The sequence below is a fragment of the Electrophorus electricus genome, chromosome 23 (assembly GCF_013358815.1).
Source record: "Electrophorus electricus isolate fEleEle1 chromosome 23, fEleEle1.pri, whole genome shotgun sequence".
Taxonomy (NCBI): Eukaryota; Metazoa; Chordata; class Actinopteri; order Gymnotiformes; family Gymnotidae; genus Electrophorus; species Electrophorus electricus.
In genome coordinates, this window is record NC_049557.1 from 6,949,028 (window position 1) to 6,976,807 (window position 27,780).

Consider the following 27,780-nt stretch of genomic DNA (forward strand, 5'->3'; position numbering starts at 1 on the left):
CCTCTTCTTCCTGTTAGTCATTAGGTAATGACAGGACTTCATAATTGATAATCATGGGTGGCTTAAGAAGGTGTGAGTCTTTTTCTTTATCAACAATTTAGCCAAGCCTCCACTGAGAAATAGACTAATTCAGAAAAGGGACACAGTTCAAAACTGTGTAGCTGTAAAATAATTATTCTGCCACCTGAAAGTGTTTATTTGAACTCATAACCACTGTCTGCAAAGATAAGTAATGCACCTTGTATCTCCAGAAATCATGTCAAAGATTGATACTCTAATAACTCTTTTTGCACATGTAGGTATATCACCTTACTTCATTGTTAAGGAAAGAAAGTTCACATTTCTCATTCTTTTGTCTTTGGATTTATGCTTGCTGATGGCATTCTTTTCCTCTGGGATCATGGTAAATTTGAAAAGCTCCGTTTTCCATTCAAAACTGAAAACAGACAGGACGGAAACCTTGCCAACCAACAGATGCCAAAAAAACATAAACAACAAGCCCTTACACCTAATGTTTTGCCTCTGCTACGTGTTAACCAATATCCCTCCTTCTTTCTCTCTCTCTTCCTCTCCTCCCCCTCTGTTCATCCTCCCACGCTCTCCACCTGGCCATGGGAAGCCTCTTATTGCTCCCGCTGATGCCTTGCGATTCCCAATTAACGCTGATGTCAAAGTGTCAATCTCACTTGATTTCCACTGAGCTGTGGCAATCCAAAACACTTACTGGGGAAGGAAGGAGAGAGAGCGAGAGACACAGAAATGGTCAGTAAGATGCAGAATGGGAGAGCAGGGGAGGATCAAAGTCAATTATTCCAAATGCCTTTTCCCCGAAAGTCAAAGATAGCACCGCATAATTCAATCATTGTCCAAAGAACTTTCTCCACATGAGACTGAGCTGGTCAGATGCATAAGTCATTGTGATTGTATTACTTAAGGGATAATGAAGTTGCCCTGGATACAGATACTTCATTATTTCCTTCCTGAGAGCTTATTAAGGCATGAGACATATCCCTGTATTTTTGCAAAAATGAGCTGAACTGTTAGACTATCACCTTTTAAAGTGGCTACATTTGACATAATATATTGAATATGTCACAGTGACAAAAGGCAGTGTCACAAAACTGCTTGTGGAAAAGAATATCAAAAAAGGAGAACCTACAAATCCCTCTACAAATTAAGGTTTTCATTTTTTATGTTTCCTGAGAGTACAAATACATTTTGGTCTAATGGTACAAACTTGCTTCTGGTAATAAGCAAGTTGGGGGGGATTTGCATTAGGTATGTTCTGTTACTTTAGGAGAATATGAAATAACACAAGCAGGGCTGGCTGATAGTTATCATAACTGTGTTCTGCCTGCTGGAAGAAGATATGTACATTAGAGGATGGTTTTAAGTGGACTGTGAATTAGAAGAGCTACATTAATTATCATATTATCACGATATGCACCCTTCATTAGGCCTAGCGTATCCCCTCTGGAATCATTATGATGTTGAAACATAATTTCACCAGATTTCATTAAATACTTCAGTGTGACCCGTTCTGAATCACCAGCTGTTAATATTAGCATTAATTCTTAAGGAAAACCCACTTTGGATATTTCTATTTTTTTTTTTCCTGCTAACAAAATGTTGCATTAATCTATATTATGCTGTGGGGGGGGAAGTTGGTGATAACAAGTTCAAACTAAGGAATTGCAGGTATGTGCGATGTTTAAGGCAACAGAGCAATATCGAGCATGACACCTCCATCTGCCAGGATCCACAAAACTGGCTCAGTGGCTAAAGATAGGAGCATCTGGGAATATCTGAATTATAACTATAACACAGACACACACTGCCACACTTGCCGTTCACATAGAAACACGTGTAGGAAATAGCTGAGTCATTTTAAGTTACTGTATATTGTTGCTTGTGCTGTGACAAGACAGTCCCAAAGTCAAGGTCATTCAGGCTTGAAATCAAATGCCTCATTCAGACCTGAAATATTGCAGCATTGGGATTGGATGGTGTCTCTGGGGTGAGGTTCGAGAGCAATAAAACTCCACACAGACACAGAGCCACAGAGGCCTTGGAGACACAATGCATGCATAGGGCTGCACGAGGAAGATGTATGCAGTTTCCAAGTTGCCTTGAATGTTGATTAAATACCAGTGTCAGGAACTCATGGTCTTTTCTAGACAAAATACAAGAATCAGCAGTGATATGACATTATCCCATTATTCATTGTTTTCTTTTTTTTTTCTATTTAAAAAAGTAAAAGCTCAAAATCAAGTTTGGATTGATTCTGTATATTTCTGATCGCACGTAACATATACAATTCTGTCTTAAACTTTATTGGAAAATATTTAGGTTTTGGGATATTTAATAGTCAGCATTCTCTGTGTTAAAATGAATATTTACCTATGATTAATACAATAACTAAACTGCCATTGATTCTCATCTTACTTTTTGAGACTCAAAAAATGCAGTTTTCTTCCTCATGGTAATCTGGATGTTAAAGCAATCCTGTAATCCTGCAGTAATCCCAAACTCTGTGAGTAATTTAAGTAGGGTTATATATTGTTTATTACTGCTCACCACTGTGTGCTTGGGAAGCCGCTACTGCAGGGATGTTATTTCTCTTTCTGTCACATTTTCTTTTATATAATATTTATAAATTCAAAACTTAGATTAGCCGTTTAGTCGGGGGGGGGGGGGGGGGGGGGGGGGGGGGGGGGATTCTGTCATTGCTAATTAGGCACTAATTAGCAATTAGTGTTTTCTAAATGTGCTTCCACAGCACGGATCAGAGATGAGAAACTTCACATAGCTCCAGGTAGAAAATGGAGACAGAGGGGAAGGCAAAAAGGGTTACACAGACATTATCTCACAAGTAACAGAGCATGCTTCCATCTCCACTGGTACACTTTACACTTTCAGTGAGATCAGGCCACAGTAACAGGCCACAGTAAACCCCTGAGAAGAATCCGCCTAGCCGTATTACGTACAGTATATAGATACCAGTTGAGGTTGGCCAATAGAGGGCGCTAGGCGGCCGCCCACCCTGTTTGTTATTTTCATGTTTAAAATAAACATTGTTTTTAATAATCAATAACTGCTTAGTTTAACTATGAGTGTGCTAAAACGTCTAATAACGTATAACACATAAAATATATTGGGGAAAATTAGCTTCCTGGTTAATTTTCTCTCTCTTATGTGGCGATCTGGGGCGATCGCCCAGTCAGAGCAGTTGCGCAGCGAATTGCTGACAGTTGCTGACACAAGATACGCACATGGCAACATAAATTTAGCCAATCAGCGCCCTCGAATCTGATGCTAAATGGCGCTTCATTTGTTGCCCTAAGCAAAGTCAGTTAGTGGTGGAGTAGAGAGGGTGGATGTTATTGATATCCGTCAGTCATTGGTGGAGTAGAGAGGATAGATGTTATTGATAACAGAGTCTGTCAGGGGTGGAGTAGAGATTGATAACGGAGTCAGTGGTGGAGTAGAGAGAGTGGACCTTATTGATAACATAGTCAGCCAGTGGTGGAGTAGACATTATTGGCAGTGGTGAAAGCGATTACTCATGGCAAGGCGTTTCAGGCGCCACAAAATTTAATAAGATATCTTCTCCAAAATCCATTTGAGAGAACATTAGTGGAGAAGCTACACGTTGCTGACTAGCTTGCTCGCTAAGATGGCTGGCTGCCTAGCTAACGCTAGTCAAGTTGTGCATTTGGGGTTAGTTTTTCAATATGATAGTGAAACGTTAGTGTTAGTTGCTAGCCAACCAGCTAATGTTAATTTAGTTCGCTAGCTAACAGCTTGTTTAACTAATTTGGGATTGTTCTGGCAAATTGATATAGCTAGCATTTGCTAACTGTTAGCTAACCTAGCTAACTTGTTTAGTTAGTAGTTACTAACTTTAGCTAGTTAGCTGTGTTTTTATGGTGGTTCTGGTTAAGTGAGTTCGCTTTACAGCTGTAAAATCTAGGCAGTTTTAATGTTCATTTTGATAACTAATATAGCTATATGATATAAGGCCATTGCAGTAGGTTAATTTTAAAATGCAAGCTTTCTATTTGTTTTTCAAATGTTTTCCTTTGCTTAACACAATATTCAGATGTTTTACAACGTTAAAACAGCTTCACATTTCAAAATAAAGAGATGTACAATCTAAAATTCTAAACTCCCACATGTTTTTTAGTTGCCACATAAACTAATATAAGCGTTATGCATGAAGTCGCATCGCAAATAACATTCGTTTTCTTTGTAGCATAAGACTTCATCCAATATTACTGTATATATTTCTGAACAGTGCTTATTTTGCACTTGTAGGTATTGGCATTGATTCCAGAATTTCAGCTGTATTCTAGTTCTACAGTATCTTGAATTCTAACCTACTGTAGTGGCTAGAATATATTCTATGAGTAGATGACAAAGCACATTAGTAAGATGCTGTGGATAAGAGCGTCTGATAAATGCCGACAATGTAAAATGTTTAACCAGTTGATATTCCCCCAGCACTGAGGCTCCGTTGTGTTGTGAGGTTTTCCCTCCAATAATGTATCCCGTAAGCCAACTTAAGGAAACTAAAACGTGCAGCCGTTCTGGTGCTTCCCTTCTGGGATCCATTCCTGCACTGGCAGTTCCAGTCTCATACATGAGAAACGAGAGACGTGATAAACGGTGGAGTGAATCCTAGCCTGCATGCCACGCAAACAGTTACTTTGCATTTATGGTCAGCCTCCCATAATTTGCGAGTGTTCTGTGTCAAAAAGTGTTTTGATCTCAGCATGATCCTCTGTGGAGAGCGAGATTAGCCTGAAAGGCCCCCTGAACACGGAAACAGCCAGCAGTCACCTTGACAGGGATTTTGTTTCATCATGAAAATTTCACTCCTGCTGTCTAAGAAGTGCATAATTACAGTTTGCCTCCAGGCACGACATGCTTTCATTCCATATATAAACAAGTCATACCTAATCCAACGGCCTGCTTAATACACAAAGATCTGAGACAAATCCAGATTCTGACAAGAGTTACAAGACAACACAGTTGTGGACTGCAGGTTAATCTGTTTATCTTAAATGTAACGTGAGGCACAACTGATCTGAGCTCCTTGGCTAAACTTCCTTCCTTCTGCATTGGCTTTCTGATTCAGCAGCTTTTGAGCTACTTTTCTCTGTACGTGGTTTATCATTTTATACAATAAGAGAATTTAACTTCTCTATAATTACATTGACAGTAATGGGCAAAGGATAGGCTAATCATTATCTAGGGGTGATTGAAATTCATATGACTGGACATTCCATTACAGTGTTAAGATCAACTACCACCAGCATCATGCTTATAAGGTGCTTCAATATAAGAAACTATAAAAGCATAATAGCATTTTATTGATGAGCTGGTTACACTTGCTTTCACACACAGGAGTGGAAAGCCTGCAAACCAGTGAAATGAATTCAGCTAAAAATATTGGATTATGCCATGACAGGTCCAGCACTCATCAGGAAGGCCAGGCCCAGTAACACATGTCCCCACATGTAGCATCAGATAGCAGCACACCTGTTAACATTGCAAGTCCTGTATCTGCATATGAAATGTGAGATTTTGTATTCAGAGCCTTTTTACTTTACATACAAGCACTGTTCTTTTTATTATTATGGGCTGCATTGGACCTCCCAGTACAGCCTGGGTTTAAATCTTCATCAATTTCAAAATTTGGTGTTTAAGGTTTTTCTAAGACTACTCATCACCACATCCCAAAGCATCCTAAATCTCCAGATAAAAGTATTAGAAATCCGAAAGGCATAATTAAATAAGGAGTAACCACTATATCTATAGCCAGTAATGTATATCACTCCAAACTTGAAAATATTATTGTACATTGTGTAACTTTATGCACCTGTAAAATACCTAAAACATTGAGCTGGCTCATATACTCTTAGACATGAATTTGTTTTTTATGGCAGTGTTATAGGTAATTTACCCATAGACTGATACAACAATGGTGTGCTAATGTGGAAACCTGGTCAAATTGATGACTTAACAGGCCTGTGAATTTCTTAGTTTTAGAGGCCTGTAAACAACTCTTGCAAACCTGTCTTCTATTCTAATAGTGCAAGTGGATCAGTCTACCATATCATTAAATCCAATTTTCATGACCAAAACATTTCATGGGCAAGTTTTGGCATGTAAGAACTCTTAAAAGAAAATGCTCATGCATAAATATATTTCTGCAGATAAAGAATACAATGCATGCAATGCAATAATACAACTCATGTAATCTTAGACTGAACCTTACAATGCTTATGCACTGCTGTTATTTAAATCACTACATATGCACATCTTAGGCATAGGAGCACAGGCTCACAAATTCATATGGTCAAAATACTAGATATAAAGCTAATAGTGCACTAGAACTTTTATGCTAAATTTTTCAGTGAATATATTAAAATATTCATAATTCACAGAATTATCTAAGGACGTCATGTTGAGCTGTTTAGGCTTGTGGCTATACAAGACTGTTTGGAATGGGATGCAGTTTACTCGTTTCATAAAAAAAGACAAAATTCTAACATTGCTTTAAAATGTGCAGAAATATTTCTTTAAGGCACATAGAAGGCACCAACTCCTTCAGCACTCAGGAAACATAACACAAAGCTGACTGTGCCTGAGCTCTGAGTTTTTTAATGGACCATGGACCATAATACATCTCCTGAGGTGGCACCACTAAACATGCCACTCAACCAGCTGCCTATAAAAGAACTGCAGCCAAAAGGCCAAAAAGCACAACATATGAACAGACTCAACCCCAACAACTGCTTATGGTAATGTGATACGGAAGCTTTGTGGCAGACAAGAGGCTCACCATGTTTCCTACTCAAATGCTCGGATCATCTTCCCATGATGAGCATAATGCTTACCAGATCTTTTTTTTACTGTTTTAAAAACTGGTGCAGGAAATGCAAGTCTTCATTTTTAATGAGTCAAAACATAAAAGACACATTGGTCCTATTGCATAATGTGACAATCTGGTACCTGTAAATCTTCTTTGTTAAGCTATAATCGAATGGTGAATTGGTCAGACTCACATGGTAATGCAAACACAACTCATCAGTCTTTGAAATTGCATATTTGCTTTGTCTGATGGAAATTCACTGAAAGCATTGATAAAATTGTTCATATAATGAAATGAGACAAGGTGGTGGGTGTGATTTCCATTAAGTGTATGCTAAAAACTAGCTCCTAATATATACTGGGACTTGAATTACTATTTAATCCTCTAAACCTAATTATGGGCTTAAATAATTAATATTGCTTTTAGTGATCTTTAGATATTATTTGTGTTGGTGTATTGGGTAATAGCCCTAAATAACTCTATGCATTGGTGTTTAAATATACACCACCATCAGATGATCACCATGTGAAAGCTCTTAGGGTATCTGTGAGAGTGCTCTTAAAATGTAATGTCCCTAGTCTAATAGGAACAGTCCAGTACTCCTATGTGTGTGAATAACATTACCCTCCTACCTGGTGTGTCCACAAATGGCTTCTGTGGCCTGGCAGTCACCCCGAGGTTAATATTAGGCTGCGTGGTGCTCAGCCTCCTGGGATGGGCGGTGGTCACCACCGCGTAAGTTCTTTGGGGGCTGCGTGTGCTAGTGGTGGTGATGCTAGTGGTAGTAGTGGTAGTAGTGGTGGAGGCTTTCGTGGTGGCCCGGGTGTTGGCGATCATTTTAATCTCGTCCTCGGACCCCTCGTCCGTCCCCGTTGGCCCCCAGTCGATAAATCCCGCCACCGTGGTGGTCCTCCCTTCCTGTGCACCATAGTAGCTGTCCCACTTCAGCTGCCGGCGTGACCGCTCCAGGTACCGCACAATGTCCTCCCTGCTGCCCTCCAAAAACTCCAGCGACTCCCCTCCTTCGGAGGAGGTGAAGCCAGAGCTACAGTCCTCGCAGAGGTGACGCCTGTGCCTCTGAGCCCGAAGTTTGGACCCTGGCCCCCCTCCTCCTCCTCGGTAGCCAGACAGTGGGATGGAAGGGGAGACACTGCGCTGCCAGGTAACCAGAGTCCTCCAGTGCTGGCTGCCGGGCGTGTCCCGGGCAGCCAGGGAGCGGCTCTTTAAGCGGGGCACTGGCCGAGGCAGCAGCTTGAGTGTAAGGGCCTGCCCCGCTGGAGCACAGAGAGACAGATCCATTGTGAGGTGGACAAGCCCAAGGAAGATCCACATTCTGCAACCCAGAACTCCCGAAGGTCTTAAAGCAGCCATGGAACTGGAGAGAGAGAGAAAAACAGGTGAGCCTAACTGGGGCACCTTGACCAGCCCTTCTCATCGCCCCTCCCCTCCGTGCTCTCCTTGGGAGGAGGGGTGTGCTCGTTGCTTCGTCACTCCACTGGAACGGAAACATTTTTTCAATAGTCATGTCCTTATACCAAATGCTGTTTCACAGTCTGCTGGTTTTCTTCGTTCTGCTCTGTGGCTCACTAAACCTGTGCCAATGGAACTCTAATAATAATTAATTTTGTATTCTCCTTTCCCATCATAAAGGTCACTCTAAACATACTGAAGCAATTTTGTAAGACCCTGATAACACGTCCAATCTCCACTGACCCAAGGATTCTGAGGCTACTGTCACAGTGTAAATCTCTGGCACTGTAACAACAAACTAATGCTGCAATTGCTTGAAGTTTTGTTTTCTGCTTTTCATTTGATTTTAAAGTACTAGAGAAGCACATTTGGATATGGCAGTCATGTTTTGTTTACAGTGAATTACCGAGTACTCTCAAAAGATGGATTTATTAGGTTTCACCTGAATGAATAATATCACATACAGTTCTACGGCATAGTGTCCTTCAGTCATCATGCTTATTTTACTGATGATATGTTTAAGATACACGTTGGGAAGATTGGCACAGTTGGCTTGCCTTAGTGAGGATACAAAGCTGATTGTTTTGGAATGACTGATGCCATCCTTTTTGGGCTCATCCTTGTGCTGACTGAATGTAGGAGAGTTTCATTGAGTTTCACTGATTCAGGGCTGCAGCTGTTTCATCAAGGTACATCTGTAATCTGTACTGTTCTTCAGCAAGCCCAGAAACAGCCAAAAGCTAATTTAGAGGGATTAGAAACCTCAGACACATTCTCTCTCTCTCTCTCTCTCTTACAAACACACACACACACACACACACACACACACACACACACACACACTCACACACACACACACAGAGCCAGAGAAGACAGATTGCATATGTCCATTGTGCAATGTGTAGCTGTTCCTTCCAAAGACATACATTTCTACAATTACAAAGAACAAACTTTCTTGATCTTAGATTAACTTTACTTCACTGACCCAAACTGCTACAATAAATGTCATAGTTCAGCATTCCTAATTTGCTTACTGTCTCCCTCTTTTTAAAGAGTATCTCTGAGATCTAAGGTGGCAGTAGTCAGGAGCGTGGGACAACAGCTAGTCTGAGTTCATTATAGAGATCCAACAACCCTACAGGTCTCGTCCCATGGGGGCCTGGTCTCTCACAGGCCTGTGACAGCATATGCCTTCCCCAGCTCCGCCTCGCCCTCGCAATTATTTAGCACATTAGAGGATAATTCCTGTCTGACCGTGGCCACTGTGTTTACATTAGGCAGTGATGTCGGAGGAGCAAATTTGGTCTAATGCCTGTCTGTCCTCTGTTTGTTTAGAAGAGGAGGTAAGTGTCAGCGAATGCAAATATTATGGAGTCTCAGGGAGGAAGGCCAGCGGGGATACTCTGGAGCGGGACTAATACAAAGTCTTTTCTTCATGTGGTAAGGACGTCATCTGTCTGCAAGCTTACAGCTGATCCAGTGTCATCCCTAAGAGCAAACGTAAGGCAGCTGGAGCATAAAATGCACCTTATGGTAATCTCATTTCTTTACACATATGCATGAATGAACAAAGCAGTACACTAGCAGCAGAAGTTATGCACACAGACTGAGATTCAGACTCACTCACAGCAAGCTGGGGAACTGAATAATGCAGCTGGCTTTCAGTCAGCTTGCCTGTCCTGCCTGTCCGATAGAGAAGATAGGGATGTGTGTGGGTGTGCGTGCATGCGTGCATGTGCGTGTGTGTGCAAGAGAGAACAAGCAAGCAAGAAATGCAGAACGAGAGTGTGAGTGAGAGGACATAGCTTGTAGTTTGCTGGCAGCTGTGTCTTTTAACACGTTTCCCATGCATGTTGAGGAGGGGAGGGTTTACTCTAAAGTCTCAGATTTACCCTGTAGTACTCTATATACTCTCAGAATAAAATGTCACCCACGTCTGACAAGTTTAATTAGATCATGGTTGTAAAGGAGGTATGCATTAATTACTATAAAGGCTTATTCACACACATTTGTGCATGCAGAGGTTTCTTGGTCTAAAGGTCTAAAGCATAGGTCCTTTGATGGTGAATACTAATTTTGAAAGCAGACTCAGTCCAGAATGTTTCTCAGTGTTTCTCTCTCCTGGAAAGCAGTGCACATGTGTAGGTTGACTCAATCCCAACAACCCCTTGCAGTAATGTGATCCAGAAGGCCACCAGTTTGCAGCTTTGAGAGGCAAAGACATTGGAGACTGAGAATTACTTCAAGGACAGCCCTTTAAAGCATAGACAGACCTTTACACCTTTTAATTTACACTGACAGCTGGTCTTAACTAACAAAGGTGATCACCGTATTACGTAGGAAACAGCATCAAAATAATCTCTGACACTCAAATGTCTCTCTGCTGAAGTGTTTTACTGATCCATATCCCCCACCCAATATACAATGCACTGGACATGAACAGCAACAAATTAGTGTACCGGCTCCAAGCACAAATACCATCCAAAAACATACAATAACAAGCCAAACAGGAAACGACAGACTAAGCTGGACTATACGGGAAATAATTACTTCCTGAAATAGTTTCTGGGGTTTGTGTGAGGAAAAGAAGTGGCCTGGAAGATTACAAAGGTGCTCTGGCTTTGTATGAGAACATGGCACGTCTGTGACAAGAAACCGGTTCCTGTATTATTGAGCCCCACTCATATCCAAGAAGTCCAAGAGGATGAAAGCATCCTACATTAAAAAATAAGGGCCATCTGTGCTATGAAACCAGAGGAACAGGATTGTGACATAACTCATCAAGGTACATCTGTAATCTGTACTGTCCTTCAGCAAGCCCAGAAATGGCCAAAAGATAATGTAGAGGGATTAGAAACCTCAGCCACATTCATTCTCTCTCTCTCTCTCTCTCTCTCTCTCTCTCTCTCTCTCTCTCTCTCTCTAACTCTAAGAACACACCTACATGTGTGTGTGTGTTAGGTGCACATATATATGCTGATAAACTGCACCTTTGGAAAGTGTCACAAATAAATTAGCAATTCTGAAGACAAATTTTTAGACAAGGAATTGCCTATGCTGGACAGTGGTAAAGGTACTTAACTAGTAATGGGAAGGTTGTGGGTTCAAGCCTCACCACTGCCAAATTGCTCCTGTTGGGTCCCTAAGCAAGGCCCTTTGTACTCAATTGTAAGTTGCTCTGCATAAAAGAGCTAATTGTAGAATGTACATTTTCAAAGCTGTAAATTAAACAGTTATTAAATTAAAACTACAGAGATCCACTAAGATTTAATAAATTGCTAAAGTAGTTTTAAAAGTATGCTGTGTTACTATGAATCAAAAACAACAGATTTGATTAACATTAATCTTTTAATTTAAAAAAGCTTACTTAACAGCTGAACTATGTTTGGAACTCAACTATCTCATTATTAATATGAATATGAAGCACCAGATGAACTCGTCATGCAGCTCAGTCCTCTTCAGCCTGTTGCTTTAGGTGATATTATGGCTAATGTTTCCTTTTATATATATATATATGTTCTTACTAAAGAAAGTCTGGCTCCTTTCACATTTAGTAATACAGAATATACTAGAAAGAGTCCCCTAAATCAGTTACTGTCTCACTCAGAATGACTGAAGCTTTTCTGTGGCATGTGACTGGTGTCTCTAGTGGAAAGGGACAGTGTGCGGTCTGTCATGATATGTGTGGAGTATAGCACAAGGAATCAAAAGGGAGAACAACTGTGGTATTTGTGTGTGTGGGGGGGGGGGGGGGGGGTGGCATATATCTCTAACAGAAAATCACCGTAAATATCCCCTGCTGTGCTGAGAACAAACACACAAACCCTGATAATATCTCAGACACACACACACACACACACACACTTACTCATGAGCAATTCATAGTTGCCATCATAAGCTACTGTTTGGAGAATGGTATTAGTGCAAAACAGCCCTTGGGAACTGCATGAGAGGGAAACTAGTTGGCCATCTCACAGTAATTACAGGGATCAAAACGTAATGTCCCATGAGGAATCCATGATGGCCACGTGTGTGTGTGTGTGTGTGTGTGTGTGTGTGTGTGTGTGTGTGTGTGTGTGTGTGTGTGTGAGTGCATATCTTCTATCTGATGTGGAAAGCCCTGGTGTCAGTCTGAGTACCGGGCACTTGCTCACTGTGAATCAGGTTTCACTCTGTAGCCTAATGAAAGGGTAACACATGCAGAGCAATACGTCAAAGATGTGGCCAAACACTGGAAGACTGAGAAAGGATGGTTAGTTCTTCTGTCTTGATTTTCTCAGATGTGTGGGTAAGCTAGCATTGCTGTCCGTGCAGGTTCATGGCATCAGAAGGGTGACAGCAGCTGAAATTGTCTTTCATGTTTGCTCTGAGTGCCCAATTGAAGAAAGCTGAAATCTTTTGGGTTCAGTGAAATTTTTTGATTTATACTAGTTTCTAAGTGAATCCACAAAGTTTTTTGAAGTATTCACATTTCCATTGACGTAAGCTTCCATAACTGAACAACTAGAAGCTATCATTACAAACAATAGCTTATAAAAGTGTAGTATAAAACTATAGTAGAAAGCAACCTAATGCATTATAATATATATTTTACCTGTGCATAATATTACTGAAGACTTTAATACATTACTGTAATAATAAGTCAAAATACATAATAATTATTTGTGAAGACTATAATACATAAATACAAGCTACATACAGTGTTGACATGTTTAAACATTGATAAGTGATACATGAAAAATCAATACATACATCCTTGTTATCTCCATCCATTAGAACAAGATTTATATATAACTGTAGAGACTATGATAATTGAGGTCAATAAATGAAACAGAGTATGACTGCTGACATATGATCAGTGTTTGCCTGTCATATCTCACTGAATACAATAATGAAGATGGGGAACTACAGGCTCTAGATCAGTACTCTTGGGTGTTACTCTTTGTCCAGACAGGACATGGGGGACAGTTGTGGAAAAAGAGAAGTTTATTTTTCCAAGTGGCAGTTACTTTACTAAAGTGTACCGCAAGATCCCATAGTAACTGGCATGGATAGCAGTAATGTCATAAGTTATGTGGCCTCACTTTGTAAAGAAATAGTGTACAATTTGGCTTGCTCCATTCAGTATAAGCAGTATTAAAAAAACATCTCATTGAAATGTCTTCCTTCCAGTGTACAGTGCCCATGATGTACAGTCACTTGAGTGCAAGGGCAGATTTATAGCTGTCATACACCATTCAGAGTGATCGACAGATACAGAGTAGTTCATTTATGTTAGCCATGAAATCCCCCATATAGTGATCATTTGAACAATGTTTCAGTAATTATGTCCTTTTTTCCCCGGCAGTATCATGGACAGCGAAATGTCCTCCCTTCAGCACCATGGAGAGCGCCGACCGCCCGCGCTTATGCAACTTGATCAGCTGCCAATTGTCCCAGTCACACTCCTGGCTCCTGCCACTGCATTCACATTTAATCACAAGCATCTCAGCAATTTAACAGAGATTATATATGCACAGCCGATGATCACAATCAAGAAAACTGATTGTAACTTTATAAAAAATCTTTTGAAATAAGAATCCAGCCATGTTTTCTTTCACAATTTGAATGTACAGTATAAAAATGATGTTGAAAGTCTGCGTGAATAGATAAGGAGCAGGGTTACAGAAAGTGAAGAGCTTTATTTGCTCTTTTTTACTCCAAGAAAACTTGAATAGTCACGTACCAGTGAGCTGAAGAATGATGCTCATATCAGACCTCTCTGCAGTCCTGTAGTCTACCACTGAAAAGAGACACTTTACACAAAGTTCTGTGTGACCAAGGAGTGCATAAGCGCACATACACACAGTGCCTTTCCTTTCAACCTGAGCGTCTCTGCATGTCTCCTGGTCTGCACCCCACCCTCAGCCACTGTTGGTCTCACACTTAAACAGCCTACACAGAAAGCCACATGTCTGCGTGAGACTTAAAGTATGCTTGTGAATACCAAGTCACCCCCCCCCCACCCCCCCCCCCCCCCCCCCCGTTGTGATCTCTCTCTGGTTTTCTTTCGTGCACTCTGTCTCCCACCCCTAACTCTGACCTCCTTTCCTCCAGGGGCGTCTTGGCAAGCAAAAGTTCCACAGAACAAGGGCTCAACTGCTTCATCTCACCAGGTGGAGAAACAAAGAGAGCGAGAGTGAGAGAGAGAGAGAGAGAGAGAGAGAGAGAGAGAGAGAAAGTGACAGAGAATGAAAGACAAAGAAGAAGGAAAACAGCATTATCAGCGGCCTTTTGTTTCCTGGCCCCATGGCATGAAATAGGTGCCATAGCAGCTGCTGATCTGGTCTGAAACAGAGAAGTTCATTTTGGGATGTCTGTCTGTCTGTCTCTCTCTCTCTCTCTCTCTCTCTCTCTCTCTCTCTCTCTCTCTCTCTTCTTCTCTCTCTCTTATGTCTCTGTTTCTGTCTCCCTTTCTCTCTGTGTCTCTTTCTCTCTCCTTCTCTCTCTCTCTTGGTCTCTCTGTCTCCTGCGTAGAACTTTAAGTAGGCTTAGTGCAGAGTGAGACATCAAAGTTTTTCACAGATTCGTCCCCACACTGTTACACACTTTGTTTGCTGCATGCTTCACTGACTTTTTTTTCCCATCTAAAAGAACAAAAATCCTTTCTAGAAGGTGAGATCTGTTCAATTGAACTGCACACGATTGTTTGCTAAAAGGCTGACTTGTTTATAAATTATTCAGTGACACAATAACACAAGTATTACTTATGTATAACACAAGTTCTAGATGCAGCATTACATCCAAATAATTTAAAGCTACGTAAGCTATGTAAAGTTAAAATTATAACATAAATCTACCTGGGATGAATTCACAAAGGGTGGAATATGAAAAACATATGCACGAGTATGTAGACACCTGTGCATACACATACACACACTGGCTGACTGCTATCATTCTGGAAAATAGTCTATTAACACGCCTTAATTCTAAATGGCATGCATCAATGTGGATTTATCCTGTGAAACAACTTCTCTTTCCGCATTAATACTGGAGTACTTTGCGCTTGGTTGCACAGCAGATTGGTCCCGTGCACACACACACAGATACAGGGGTGTGTGTTGACATACACATTCAGTGCTGCTCAGAGCATCACCTGTAATCCGCTCAAATGAATATCATACCCAAAGGCACTTAGAGTGGGAGTAGGAACAGAAGAGAGAGGAAAAGGGTAAGCGAGAATGAGACCAGGAGAGAGAGAGGGAGAGAAAGAGAGAGAGAGGGAGAGAATAGGAGGGAGGAAGGGATATCTGTCCATGCAAGCTTAACCAGCCCACATCAGAGAAAAAAAACAAGAGGGACTTAAAAAAGAAAAAGACAAGGACCTACTTTACAAAACATGACGTGGTAATCACCATGGCAACTGGGCATTTACTGTTCTGTTTTCCATATAATTTACCCTCCAAAAGAAAAGGGTTCTCAGCTCACAAACACACACACAGTACATACTGTACTCTTCTATCCATCTGCTTACAAAGCCCTTTTTTTCTCCTTTGGGGCTGAAGTGATTGTGATTAAAGGAGGGAGTAGGAGAGTGGGGCAGGTCCAGGTGGAGTAATCAGTGTTTGCGTGTGGCGGTCGGCACTCTGAGGCCTTGCCGGCCCGGGCTCGTGGCTCTGTCGCAGCAGAATTAAACGGCGCGAGCTCGCCATGTTAGTAGGGGGAGCATCAGAGTGTCAGCTCCATTTTCCATCTGACTGCCCTGCGCCACTTTAAAGACGCCAGCAAAGATTAAACCGGGAAATCTTTCACCGCTGCTCCTCTCCGTGCTTTACCCCCCCCCCCCCACACACACACACACACTTACATAAACACACAGCAAACTGCAAGCGCAGTACTAATGAAGCGAGCCAGGCAGGGAGGGAGAAAGAAAAGGGCACAGAACGTAAGTGAGCATGAAGGAGAGAGAACTGTAGGGAGAAAGCGAGAAACAGGGAGAACCAGATGTGGCGAGAGCACAGGTGCAAGAGAAGGAGAATGTTTGTAAACCCAAGATCTGTTATGCAACAAAGCTTTGCGAGTGGGAGGACGATGTAAGAGGACACTGTGTTGTGCTCTTTGGCATGGAGAGTGGGATTAATAAACAAACCCGACAGCCCTCCAAAGACATCAGCAGTTCAGGAGGGTCTCTACCTCTTTTTTGTTTTGTTTTTCTAGCTTAGGCGCACGGTTCCTGCGATCTCCTAATGAGGTTGCCCGTGCAGTCCGACCTACTACGGGCACTGAGCAGCACAGTGGTGTGCCGGGTTCATCTGTGCCATGTGCACAGATGAACCTGTGAAGTGAGGTCTCTGAGAATGACCCTGGCCAAGTGTTAACTGAGAGCACAATCTGATGCCTCTGCTCTGTGCTTAATGGAAAAGGGGCAAGTTGAACAAAAAGTTTTTAAAACATTTAAAAAACAAAAGATTGTAAAGACAGGCTTGATTTATGAGTAGTTTTGTGGTAGAGTGGTGGATGCACATGTATGTAAGGATGTGAGATAAATAATGCCCAGCTCAGATTTATACATTAACATATATCAGACATAATTAGGCAGGCTATGTCAATCCTATCTAAGGAAAAACTGATATTTATTATTTGATTGTAATCATCCTATGAAACCAATATGAATAGTGCAATCAGGGATGCACATCGCTATGTTGACATATTATGTGTTGTCTTTGATTTTGCTTTCAATGGCATGGAAAAAGCTACGTGGACTCAGCAGAACGCTGACCCTGTTTAGCCCGACAGTCTGTCCTGACTTTACACAGCACTTTGAAATCACTCTCTGTCCAGGACTAACACACACACTCACTCATGCGCAGCTATGTGTGTGTAATTGCTGGGATCGGGACAACATGGCTGAAGCAAATGACCAACTCACAGATGGTCCAGTAGAGGTCCAATCTGCTGTTGTCCACTTCCACCTCCACGTCTCAGAGAGAGAAACTGTCTCATCTCACCAAAAAAGATGGGACAGTATGAATCCCCACAAGGGACTGAACAGAGTAACTGTTCATTAAGTGTATTTGATGGAGGTATATTTTGGGTAATTGGCGGCAATTATGTGCCATTAGCGCACAGGATATTGAGGCTCCCCTCAAAAGAACCTTCTGAAGCCTATGACATTTGGAGAGCTCAAGACGTGCAGCATGGATCAGAAGAAAGATGATATGTTTCATCCAGGATATACTCAGCCGCATGGAAAATTGAGTGCCCTGCAGAAACATCAAACAATAGGTGGACCCTCCTGGGGAGGAGAAGTTCCCGTCTCAGGTTAGAAACAACTTTTTTTTGTCCAAAACAGAGCCCTTTCAGGTCAGACACAATCCCTCATGGCTCTAAACTGAATCTGCTCAAGTCACACAGAACCACAATGGAAATGTATCAGATTTGTGTTTGTTTGTTTGTTTTTATTTCACCAAACCTCCAAGGCTGTTTTGCACATTGCTTGAATGTTTCAATTTCTAAATACACCAAATGTATTGGGCCTATTCATCAGTGATTAGGAGGTGCTGTAATAATATCTTAACGCAGTAGCAAAGCTTCTGTATGCAATTTCATCTTCCCTGCTAATTTCAGTGTAATCCTTCATTATGTGAGTGTTTTTTTAAAACAGCTACGCTGTGATCAATTATCACAACATATTTTTAAAATGTACCCAGAAGACATACAGTGGTGTTTTCCTAGTCAGTATGTGAACTGCAGGGGCCTACACAGATGTATTGCTCTAAATGTGCAGTAGATTAACAGTATCGACTGAGGGCAGGTCAGGTGAGGAGCACTTTGATCTATGGGTCTTATTGCGAGTGCAAAACACACCTTCAGTTGACAGCTGTGGTATGAGGAGTGATGGTAGAACTGTGGGAGGGGGAAGAATGCCAAAAATTAGGGCGGGGCCCGCTGGACGGCTTCTGATTGGCACTAGGATGCAGGAGCCCATGCTGGAGGACTGAGAGGTGCATGTATTTAGGAAAATCCCACCCTGATGGAGGACTGAGAGGTGCGAAGAATGAGTAATCAAAGCAGCATATGTAGTCCTCACAGGCATACGAGGTGTGTGTGTGCGCAAACGTGTGCTATACATTAAGGTACAATGGTTACGTTTCTGGCACACTAGTAGACTTGTGTGATAAGCAGAGTACCAGACAAAATACTGTAACCCGTGATATGGTGCCCATACAACTACAGCTTTGCAGAACGCTTGCTCTGTGGAAGCACATGCAACTCCTGTATGAAAATAGACCTTCTGTTTTACTCTGTTTCTGAGTAAACACCGCACGTTTTAAATGGACTATTAGAATCAACTACAGCAGCTCAGCTGTGTTTACAGGCTTATCTCCTTTTTGTAGAAAAACACTGAAAGAGCCATTACATCCATCCTCCTTGAATACGTTGTAAATTACAAATTGTTTCTGTTAAATATGACCCTTTTCACTGTATATCATTAGTGTGTGATAACTAGACCTGTACACATCATTTCTTAGCACTTCTCAGCCACAATTCAGGTCTCCTTTTGCCTATAGCTCTGAATGTTGGCTTCAGCTATAAGAGTGATTATTTGACAGTGCACCTTCTCACAGATTCTCCCTCATTCATTTTAAGATTGGATTCACAGTTAGGATTTTATCAGAATTAGAAAAGGTCATGAATTATCAGGCAGCGGTGTGGCCCAGCATCCAGCACCCGAGCAGCAGGAGGTGCTGGATCGGGCTGGTGATCAGTGGGCTAGGGCGGAACCGCTGTGGACCGGTACAACCTCTTCAGTGTCCAAAGCAGGCCTCTCGCACTCAGCCACCAGAGTGCAGAGAAACTACACCGCTGAGTGGTTTCCCTGCTTTACCACACCTGTCTCCACTTAAAAATTAATGCATGAGTTTAATGGGGTGGTTTAGGGGCAGGGAAAACTCTTAGCTGTGCAATGACCTCGCATGTCCCAAGTCCAAAAGCCCTATTTTTGGCAAATGGGCCACTGTGTGCATTCAGCATAAACCTGGACTTGTGTGCACGTTCTACAGTCTGCAGTAGGCTGGTTACAGATTACAGGTACTGTGTGTTTCTTTCATTCAGTGGCTGGTTTTACTCTTAATGGTACTCCCCTACTTTTTTTTTTTTTCCTGCAATAACACACTGCACTGTTATACACATAAATAAGTATATTATTATATATTAAATATATTAAGTATATTAAATAATGGAAGTGGAGTGCCTGTCTGTGTTACTGTCTTCATTACTGTCCTATAGGGTAGACGATTATGTAGCTTAATCTTTGTAGTTATACATGGCAGAGTTGTACCTGTTGTTTAAGCTAACCTCACTCTATCGATTTCCTTTGACGTTTTACCGCAGTGACTCACATACAAGTCACTGGCCCAGAGGATATAACATATCAAACAGTACCATAAAAGATGGTCCTCCACATATTCATTTAACATCTGTGACGCACAATGTGCTTTATCCCTGCTAGGGATATGTGAGGCTTTGTTTCTGTAGTGAAGAAATGGGAGACTTTTCACACTCAACACATCTATGATAATACAATAGTGCAATAGTCTTTGATAATGCAATTATGCAAAGGTTTCCTGATATTCAGTCCTTGTTTCTCGAGCACCTGTTCCTGATGATTTTTCTCTCTGCTCTTACCTAGACGGTTGTGATAACACAGACGAACCAGAGAGTTGAATGTATTGTTGGGTTGACAAAAACTTTGTCTGGATTTCATCCAGGGGCTTAGCAGTTCGGTCATCTGAAAATATTATATATTTAAAAAATAACAATGTTAAAATGCTTTTAACATTGTTATTTTTACAGTCACATGCATTGTACATTGTACATATGCTCACACATCCCCACATTGAAACACACATGCACACAAATGTACGTAGCAGTGCCCTGGAGGCCTGGGAGCAGCTGTTACTATGGGTGAATAAAGTAATATTGCATCAGTGCTGATGGGGAATCCTTGTTCCACCTGAGCAAAGTTTGCTGATAAAAAGAGGCAATAGCCACAGGCATCTGAATGAATCATTAATGAAACCTCTCGCACACACATACACACACACACACACACACACACACACACACACACACACAAATGCCAGAAGTACAATGGCTGAGTGAGTGAGAAAGCTATTAAAAACTTGAGTCCACTTCCATTTGACAACGTCCACTTATAATAAACAATAATCACAGGTTTACAACATCTCTCCAATTAAAATCTGGGCCTGAAAACAAGAGAACAACAAGAGAATATCCACAGGGAGCCTTCACTCGAAAAACCTTTCAGCTTTATTTCTGAGCAAGCTGTATGAGGAAGATGGAGTGAGGAAGTGTGTTGAAGAGAGCTGGAGCGAGAGAAAAAGAAAGCGAAAGAACCCCGGAGGGCCAGTCGGCTCAGTTGGCGTAGCAGTGTGACGGATAAATTTGAGGCTTTGTAGAAGCGGTATTGATTGAACAAAAGCTCCAGCATGAAACAGGTATGTGCATGGGTTCCCTCAGCCCTATTAAAGGATCCATACACGGGAGTGCCAGGAACTCCATGCTGTCACTGAGACTCCCCCACCCCCAACACCCCACGACACCCCACAACTCCCTCTCCCCCAAACACCCCACAATTCCTCCACCCCACAACACCACACGACAATCTGGAGTGCAGTGAAATATCCGATTAAGATGTTTTAGCAGCATTGCTCTGTGCCTCTGTGCCTCTGCCTTATTGGGATTCTGAAAGCTCAATATACAACGTGTTTGAGCTGAGAGTGAGTACATTTAAGTTGTCTTTCTCTTACATCAACCCATCATAGGCAGCAAATATCAGAGAGGTGAAGAGCTTGACTGCCATTAAACCTGGCTACGTCACGTATAGTTAGAGAAAGAGGCGAGGACACTGCAGAATGGCAGACGTGATGTGTTGCTTCTCTCTATGGAGTCTGTGCTAATGAGGTGTCTGTGCATTACCATAGAGGGACCTTCTTATAAGGGTTTTACATTTCCCTTTAATAGTTTGTATAAGAGCTTCGTAAATCATGTCCAAACATTAATGGACCATCAAAATGTGTCACAGTAGCACTTTCAGTTGTTTTAAACTCCGCATTTCAAGGACTCGGCAAGTCCTCGTCAGCCTGATTACTTTACCAAATTGGGTTGACCACTACATGATTGTTTTTGTTTGTTTGTTTTGTTTGTTTATTTTTAGGAATTACACACAGCATTTTCAACAGCACCAACAGGAGTAGAGCATATCATTAAAGGAGTTCTTCTTAACTCTTCAGTACCAGGAAGAAGGAGGAGACTGTCTAGTACAGTGCAAAGTGCCATAAGCTACACACAGACTTAGCCTTGTCCTGGACTAATTTACAAACTCAGTGGAGATCCTCCGTTAAAGGACCAATATGTGATATTGACATTTAAAAAGCATTTAAAAGTCCAAATTTAAAAGTCCAAATTCAAAATAATGGAGAGATTTGTCTGGCCATGTCCTCTCCAGCCCAGACTCAAAGCTCACGCAGGTGATCTGATCCTACATAAACGAGCACAAGATGAGTAAAGCATTTGACAAACTTTGATAATACCAAGAGAAACGATGACTGTCCTATACTGTCTGTTAATTAGCAAATGTATCTGTTTGCGGTGTTTTTATTGTTTGTAAATTATAAACCAGCCTGTGGATATTTTTTTTTAGAATGCTGTCAATATTAGCTAGCTGCATGGCTGGCTATGGAGGGACACCAGAACTAAGCCCAAAATGTAGTTAAGGTTAGCTAACCTTAGCTGAAGCTCAACTCAGCATTTCTGGGCTCTTTGCTGTCTCCATCTTTCAAATACATTGCTAATATTTACTTGTGTTTTACTACATCTCTGGTCATGGAGCTTTTTGGAAGGATGCCGAGGCTGTTTAAGTCAAGTGGAATCTAACATGAATTTGTGTCATGGAACGCTTCCCCCCACGAGTCACGTGGTACGGCCCACCACGTGCAGGGGGAATCACGTCTGTTTGTGGTCACACCCACCATAAGGACACACACCTGCATGGGGTTAATCGTTACGTGTTTTTCCGTCTATTTAAACCCCAGTTAGTGTGGGTCATTGTCGATGTCGTTGTAGATGTAAATGTAGATGTCGTTGTCGTCATTAATGTTTTGTAGACTCACTGTTAATGTTTCTTAGCCTTTGTCGGCATTATTAATGTTCATGTTGTAAATGTGAGAATGTTCACCGTTTGTGTTTTGTGTGAGTGCCAATGTTGTCTCGTATGTTCTATGTTATAAAATGCTTGGCTGTAGCACACTGTGTTCAACTTACCATGTGTCATGTGTGTAGAATGTGCCCTGCAAAGGAACGCAAATGCAGGTCTCCACCTGAAGAGTTTAATGAAAGTAACAAAGCAAAACCAAACATAAAAGCACATTAACTGGAAATAAAGAAAGCTAACGTAACTACAATGACCGACCATTTTTGGAAGTCTCCTTTTTTGTTTTCTTTTTACCTTTTCAGTACTGCAGGTTTTGATGGCTCTTACCTCTCCTTCCTGCGGACGGGCTAATCTAGCGGATGCAAGTGTGATGTTCCCCGGAGCTCATTGCAGACTCATTCCACCCTGGAGCTTTCTGTGTGTGGGCTTGGAAGCCCCGGAGTCCTCCCAGGAGGCACGGACAGTTCCCCGATGCTTTCTGGGGATTTTGCTTTCACTACCATCTTCCGCCCAGTGACCTGTTCCCACTTACTCCTCTGAGGCAGTGAGGGAACCATGACGTGAGTTCCACCGGAGGGAGAATAGCTGCAGCCAAAGCCTTCAGTTGCCTGCCCCAGAGGACCTAGGACTTGGTATCTGGGGGGGGGGCAACTCCCTAGAAATTTTTGGTAGGCATGAGTGGGCTGACCAGTCGATTCCTGACCGCTATGTAGGCAGCCCGGTCAGTCTGGAGGCCATACTTGTGCTTTGTTTTTGCAGAAGCATTCATGGTGGTGGGTGCCTGGTCGACAAGGGAACCCCATTGATGCAAGAGAGTGCTAGTTCTGCATCCAGTCAATGAAAGGGGGCTGTGTTAACTTGGAAGGGCGACATCCTATCCACGCGCTGTCCGTATAAACGGTCGCAGCCAAAGTTAGAGGGGCGCCGTCTATATGCCCGATCCAGAGAAAGGGTCCTGGTCACATCTCTGTGCCCAATCGACCAAGAGGGGCCCCGTTGAAGAAATGGGTGCCGCTTCTGCATATCCATGTGCAGTTGCTCTAGAGTGCCACTTTGAAGGAACAAGGAATAGTCTCCACACCTCCGACTTCAGTTGGTGAGAGGGGACTCCCTCGAGGAAGAGGGGGGGATGCATGGAAGGCATATGGTCCTCCATGCCCTAGGCTCTAGGTAGGGCAATGCTCCACCCGATCCCCAAGCCCTCCTCCACCCACACAGCCTCCATCAAATGGCTGTGGCGCAGTACATGGCTTTTTGTTTACATTTAGTTTTCAGTTACACATGTTTATGTTTTGGTGGTGTGCGTCATTCACCACACCACCTGTCTGTTATTATATCATTATGTTGTTCCTTATGTATGCTGTTTCTATTTCTGTGACCGAGGTTGGTCATTGTTGTTATATTGGCTGTCTTTTGTTCCTGCTAGTGCGCCTTTATGTTTGGTTTGGTTTTGTTACTTTCTTTCTGAGCTCCTTAGTTGGAGACCTGGGTTTCCTTCCCTTTTTTAGAGAACATTCTATACACGCGACATTTTTCTTTAATCTCTGATGACATTGTGGTCATTTTATAATTTAGTACAGTAATTATATTGCTCTTTCAAAATCCTTCATAGCGTATGGCAATGTCCAGTATGGGAAATTGACTATGTAAAAATCACTTAGTCTGTTTAAACTAAGCACTGATTAAACCAGGCATGCCTTGAAATTCTCAGACACTTGCCTCCTTCCCACAGAAATACCCTACCTGACAGTCCCTGCTTAAAATCACAGTGCCATGAAAGTATTGCTTAGCTGATCAATAAAAACATGTTATATCATAAATATAAATGGACCAAATTCTCTTGGTTGTCATGTGAGGAATAGAGGCAGCCAGCTCTAGTGCACTGTGTGCTTTATAAGACAGTAATAACACTCTGAATGCTTGGTCTCAGAGGACTCCGAGTTTCAAAGCCCATTTCCTCTATGGTTTTCTCTTTTCTTTTCTTTTTTTAAGAGACAGCAGGGCTGGGGCACGCAGTGTGAGCTGAGGTGTTCTCCCAGGGACTAGAGCTCTGAGCTATGGCATTTAATTGTTTTCTTCATTGACTCAGGTAGTCCCTTTGAGGTTCCCCTTTTTAGGATCACAATTTGACATTCACATTCTATTGAACAGTGTGGATGAAGAGGAGTTGATCCATAATCCTGCATTCAAGCTATGAACTTCACTTTGAGTGAGACTCGTGGCCCAGTGAAGAAACACGTTTTGTATATCAGCAGTGAAGAAGTGCTCGTTTGGGAACAGATTTTCCCCAATTATCCTGGTGAACTGGACTGTATTAACAAGGCCATAAAGGCAGTGAAGGCCATTATGACCATGTGGCAATGTTCTTAATTAAAGCACCACCGGATGGAGGCATTGGTTAAATTGATGGTCACTAACATACCACTATCTGATTTAGTCCACAGCTATTTCACTCACTTTATGTTTCAGTAATAATCAATGAGATGACAATTTTTGGAAGGTTTAATAGAGTTACATTTTGATTTACCCATATAATGATAAGAGCATGCATATGGAATGCCAATGAGAAACACCTTAACAATACACATTACACAACAGCCTTTTGATAATTAAAATTTTCATAAAATTCTCCTGATACTAATTCCACTTACCATCTATTACATGCCCGTGAATTTCTCTGTAGATAAGACTAGTGGAGTGTGGTTATGGTTAGCTGTTTGACATTCATTAGCAGATTTCTCCCGACGGTGTTCTGTATCTAATGGTTCTTATGCTGAAATCAAGTACAGGACACAGGCACAGAGTATGCTCCAAGCACAGATGCCAATACAGGTGACGCATAGCTTTACACTGCAAGTTATACGGAAGTCTCTAAACGGATTTATGAACTGTATAAATCAAGGTTAATTAACTGGAGAATTTCTCAAATGGACAGTGAGCTTTCTAGAGCCTCTTTGCAGTGTAATTATCACAGCTATTAAGACAAAAAGACTAACTGACTGAAATGTAACAATTTAGGTTCACATCTAACTAACTGGTGGCAATAAATTCAGCATGGAAGATTTGGCCATGCAGGAGGATGCTTGTGGCCAATGAGTCACCTAAGCAACGACCCCAGTCTGATATTCCCTTGTTTGTCTCCCATAAGTCTAATGGTGGAGAGACCTCAAAGCTTGCACGGCTCAGGAGCAGTTATTGCTCTGAGGAAAAACAAATTTAAAGAAGACAATTTGAATGGAATTAAAATGAATGAAAAGCTGATACTCTCGCTGGCTAAATACTTTCAAAATTCTCTATCACTATGTTTATATACCTTCAGTTCTCCACATGTCTTCATGCACACAGATGATTAATTGGTTGATTAACTTGTATCTTCATTAGGTTCGAGCCTCCTTTGGTCACACATGACTTTCCTCTGCCAGCCCACATGAAGCTTGAACCTTATAATTAAAATGACATCTTCATAGTCCTGTCTTTTAATGAACAAAGTAGGTTACATAATATTATTAAGAAGACTGTACAGGGCATGGAGTTAATAGTGTGTGTGTGTGTGTGTGTGTGTGTGTGTGTGTGTGTGTGTGTGTGTGTGTGTGTGTGTGTGTGTGTGTGTGTGCGTGCGTGCGTGCGTAAGTGCGTGCGTGCGTGCGCGTCGTGCGTGTTCGTTTGTGTGTGTGTGTGTGTGCGTGTTCGTTTGTGTGTGCGTCTATGCGTGTAGGTAGGGGTGTTAGGTAGCAGGTAGTCGACCTAATTGCCAGAACTGATGTGAAGTCTGGCATTGCAGCGCGGTTGTTTGGCGACCCCCAGCGAGCACGAAATAAAAACTGTTAATTGCGTTATGTTTGTCCTTATAAACCAACCAATCTCCCTCAACATGTTCAAACCGTAGAATAAAAATACAAAGATCTAAATATATTTTAGAACAGCCAGAGTAAATAGATTATACAGGTGAACCAGAAAGATTGTCGCTCAGAATAAGGCGGCATTTAACCCTTCAAACAGTGCAACTATTTTCATTACATAGTGTAGGATTTATAGGAGGTAGAGATTTCTGAAAACGGCGTAAGATGGAGGGAATCACTTAGAAACAACACTCGGCGCTCTAAAACATCAAACACATTTGTACCATAAAACAGTATTTCTTACCTGCGTGCTATACACCGTTTTATCCACATATTTCTCGGTAACAATTCCGAATCAGTCCTCCCATTTATGTTGGACTCCACAAATGTCGATGATGGTGCGTGTTACACCTTCAAGTTAAGAATCTTACTCCAAATGTCATTAACGCTATCATTCTACGCTTATATATCCAGACAGCCGGCACACGCGGAATAGCTCCAGATCTGCGAAAGCGAGCGCACCAGTGAACAAATATCTGGCAAACAAGGACACGTTTTGTCCTCTTTAAGTTACCCGTTATTTTCTTCCTTAATTGGGTAAGGATGTGTACCGATGTGGGCCGACGACTCAAATTATTTTCAAAAGCTGTCTTCTTTAGATCAAAGTTCATAAAACATCGCTGTATACTCCACTGAAAAGTCAGAAGGCAACGGGAACGTCATCTTGGACGCAAGGTGAAAGCGTCGACATCTCCCGTGGATTTGACCACGCACTTTTTTCTACATAATTAATTAGGCATATCGAAATCAAACATAAGAGGATCCACGCAACACGAAATACCTAGCCTTAGTGGTGCCGAATCAAACAAGCCGTCACGTCAGCTGTGGCACATAGTCGATACTTCGCAAATCTTTGCCGAGATGGTTTTAAGATTGCAACGTGACACCAAGAAGCGGCCAAACGAAAAGCCACTTCAGGTGGAAGGAGTTGGCGGACGCGCTGCTGCCAGTGCCCGCTCGGGGGAGCCGGGTGAAAGAGCACTTATCATTTGGACAGAGTGCGCAATGTTATCACCCCTGCGCGCAGTCCTCTCTCACTCGCTCTCTCGCTCTCTCTCTCTCTTCTCGCTTTCCCCGTCTGACTAACAACCTGCCAGTCTTGCCTGGGCTGACACCCCCGTGACGTCATTTTAAAGTAAAATATATAACACTTGAGTCGCTACATAACCTTTACATCGGCGCAGACATCCTTTCCCGCTCGGGCGCGGTGTTCTCCCAAACCTCAACTATTTTCTGCCATTATCTGGGCGACATCAATCTGGAAAATAGCGAATAGGGGATCAACCAGTGGATCGCGCCGGCATAGACGGGGATAG

At 42.1% G+C, this 27,780-nt stretch overlaps 1 protein-coding gene across 2 annotated transcripts in view; it reads right to left on the reverse strand.

Moving 5' to 3' along the window:
• ajap1 (adherens junctions associated protein 1) overlaps positions 1 to 27,455 on the reverse strand; it is a 40,459-nt gene extending 13,004 nt beyond the window's left edge. The window contains exons 1-3 of one of the 2 annotated variants that reach the window (XM_027007580.2): positions 26,709 to 27,455; positions 25,879 to 26,005; positions 7,513 to 8,255 (exon numbers count right to left, since the gene is read on the reverse strand). In XM_027007580.2, coding sequence (XP_026863381.2) covers positions 7,513 to 8,251 — 739 coding nt within the window. In that variant the 5' untranslated portion in view covers positions 8,252 to 8,255; positions 25,879 to 26,005; positions 26,709 to 27,455. The remainder of the gene's footprint in view (positions 1 to 7,512; positions 8,256 to 25,878; positions 26,006 to 26,708) is intronic. The other variant, XM_027007579.2, reaches the window with a different exon arrangement.
• Between the last annotated feature and the right edge of the window lie 325 nt (positions 27,456 to 27,780).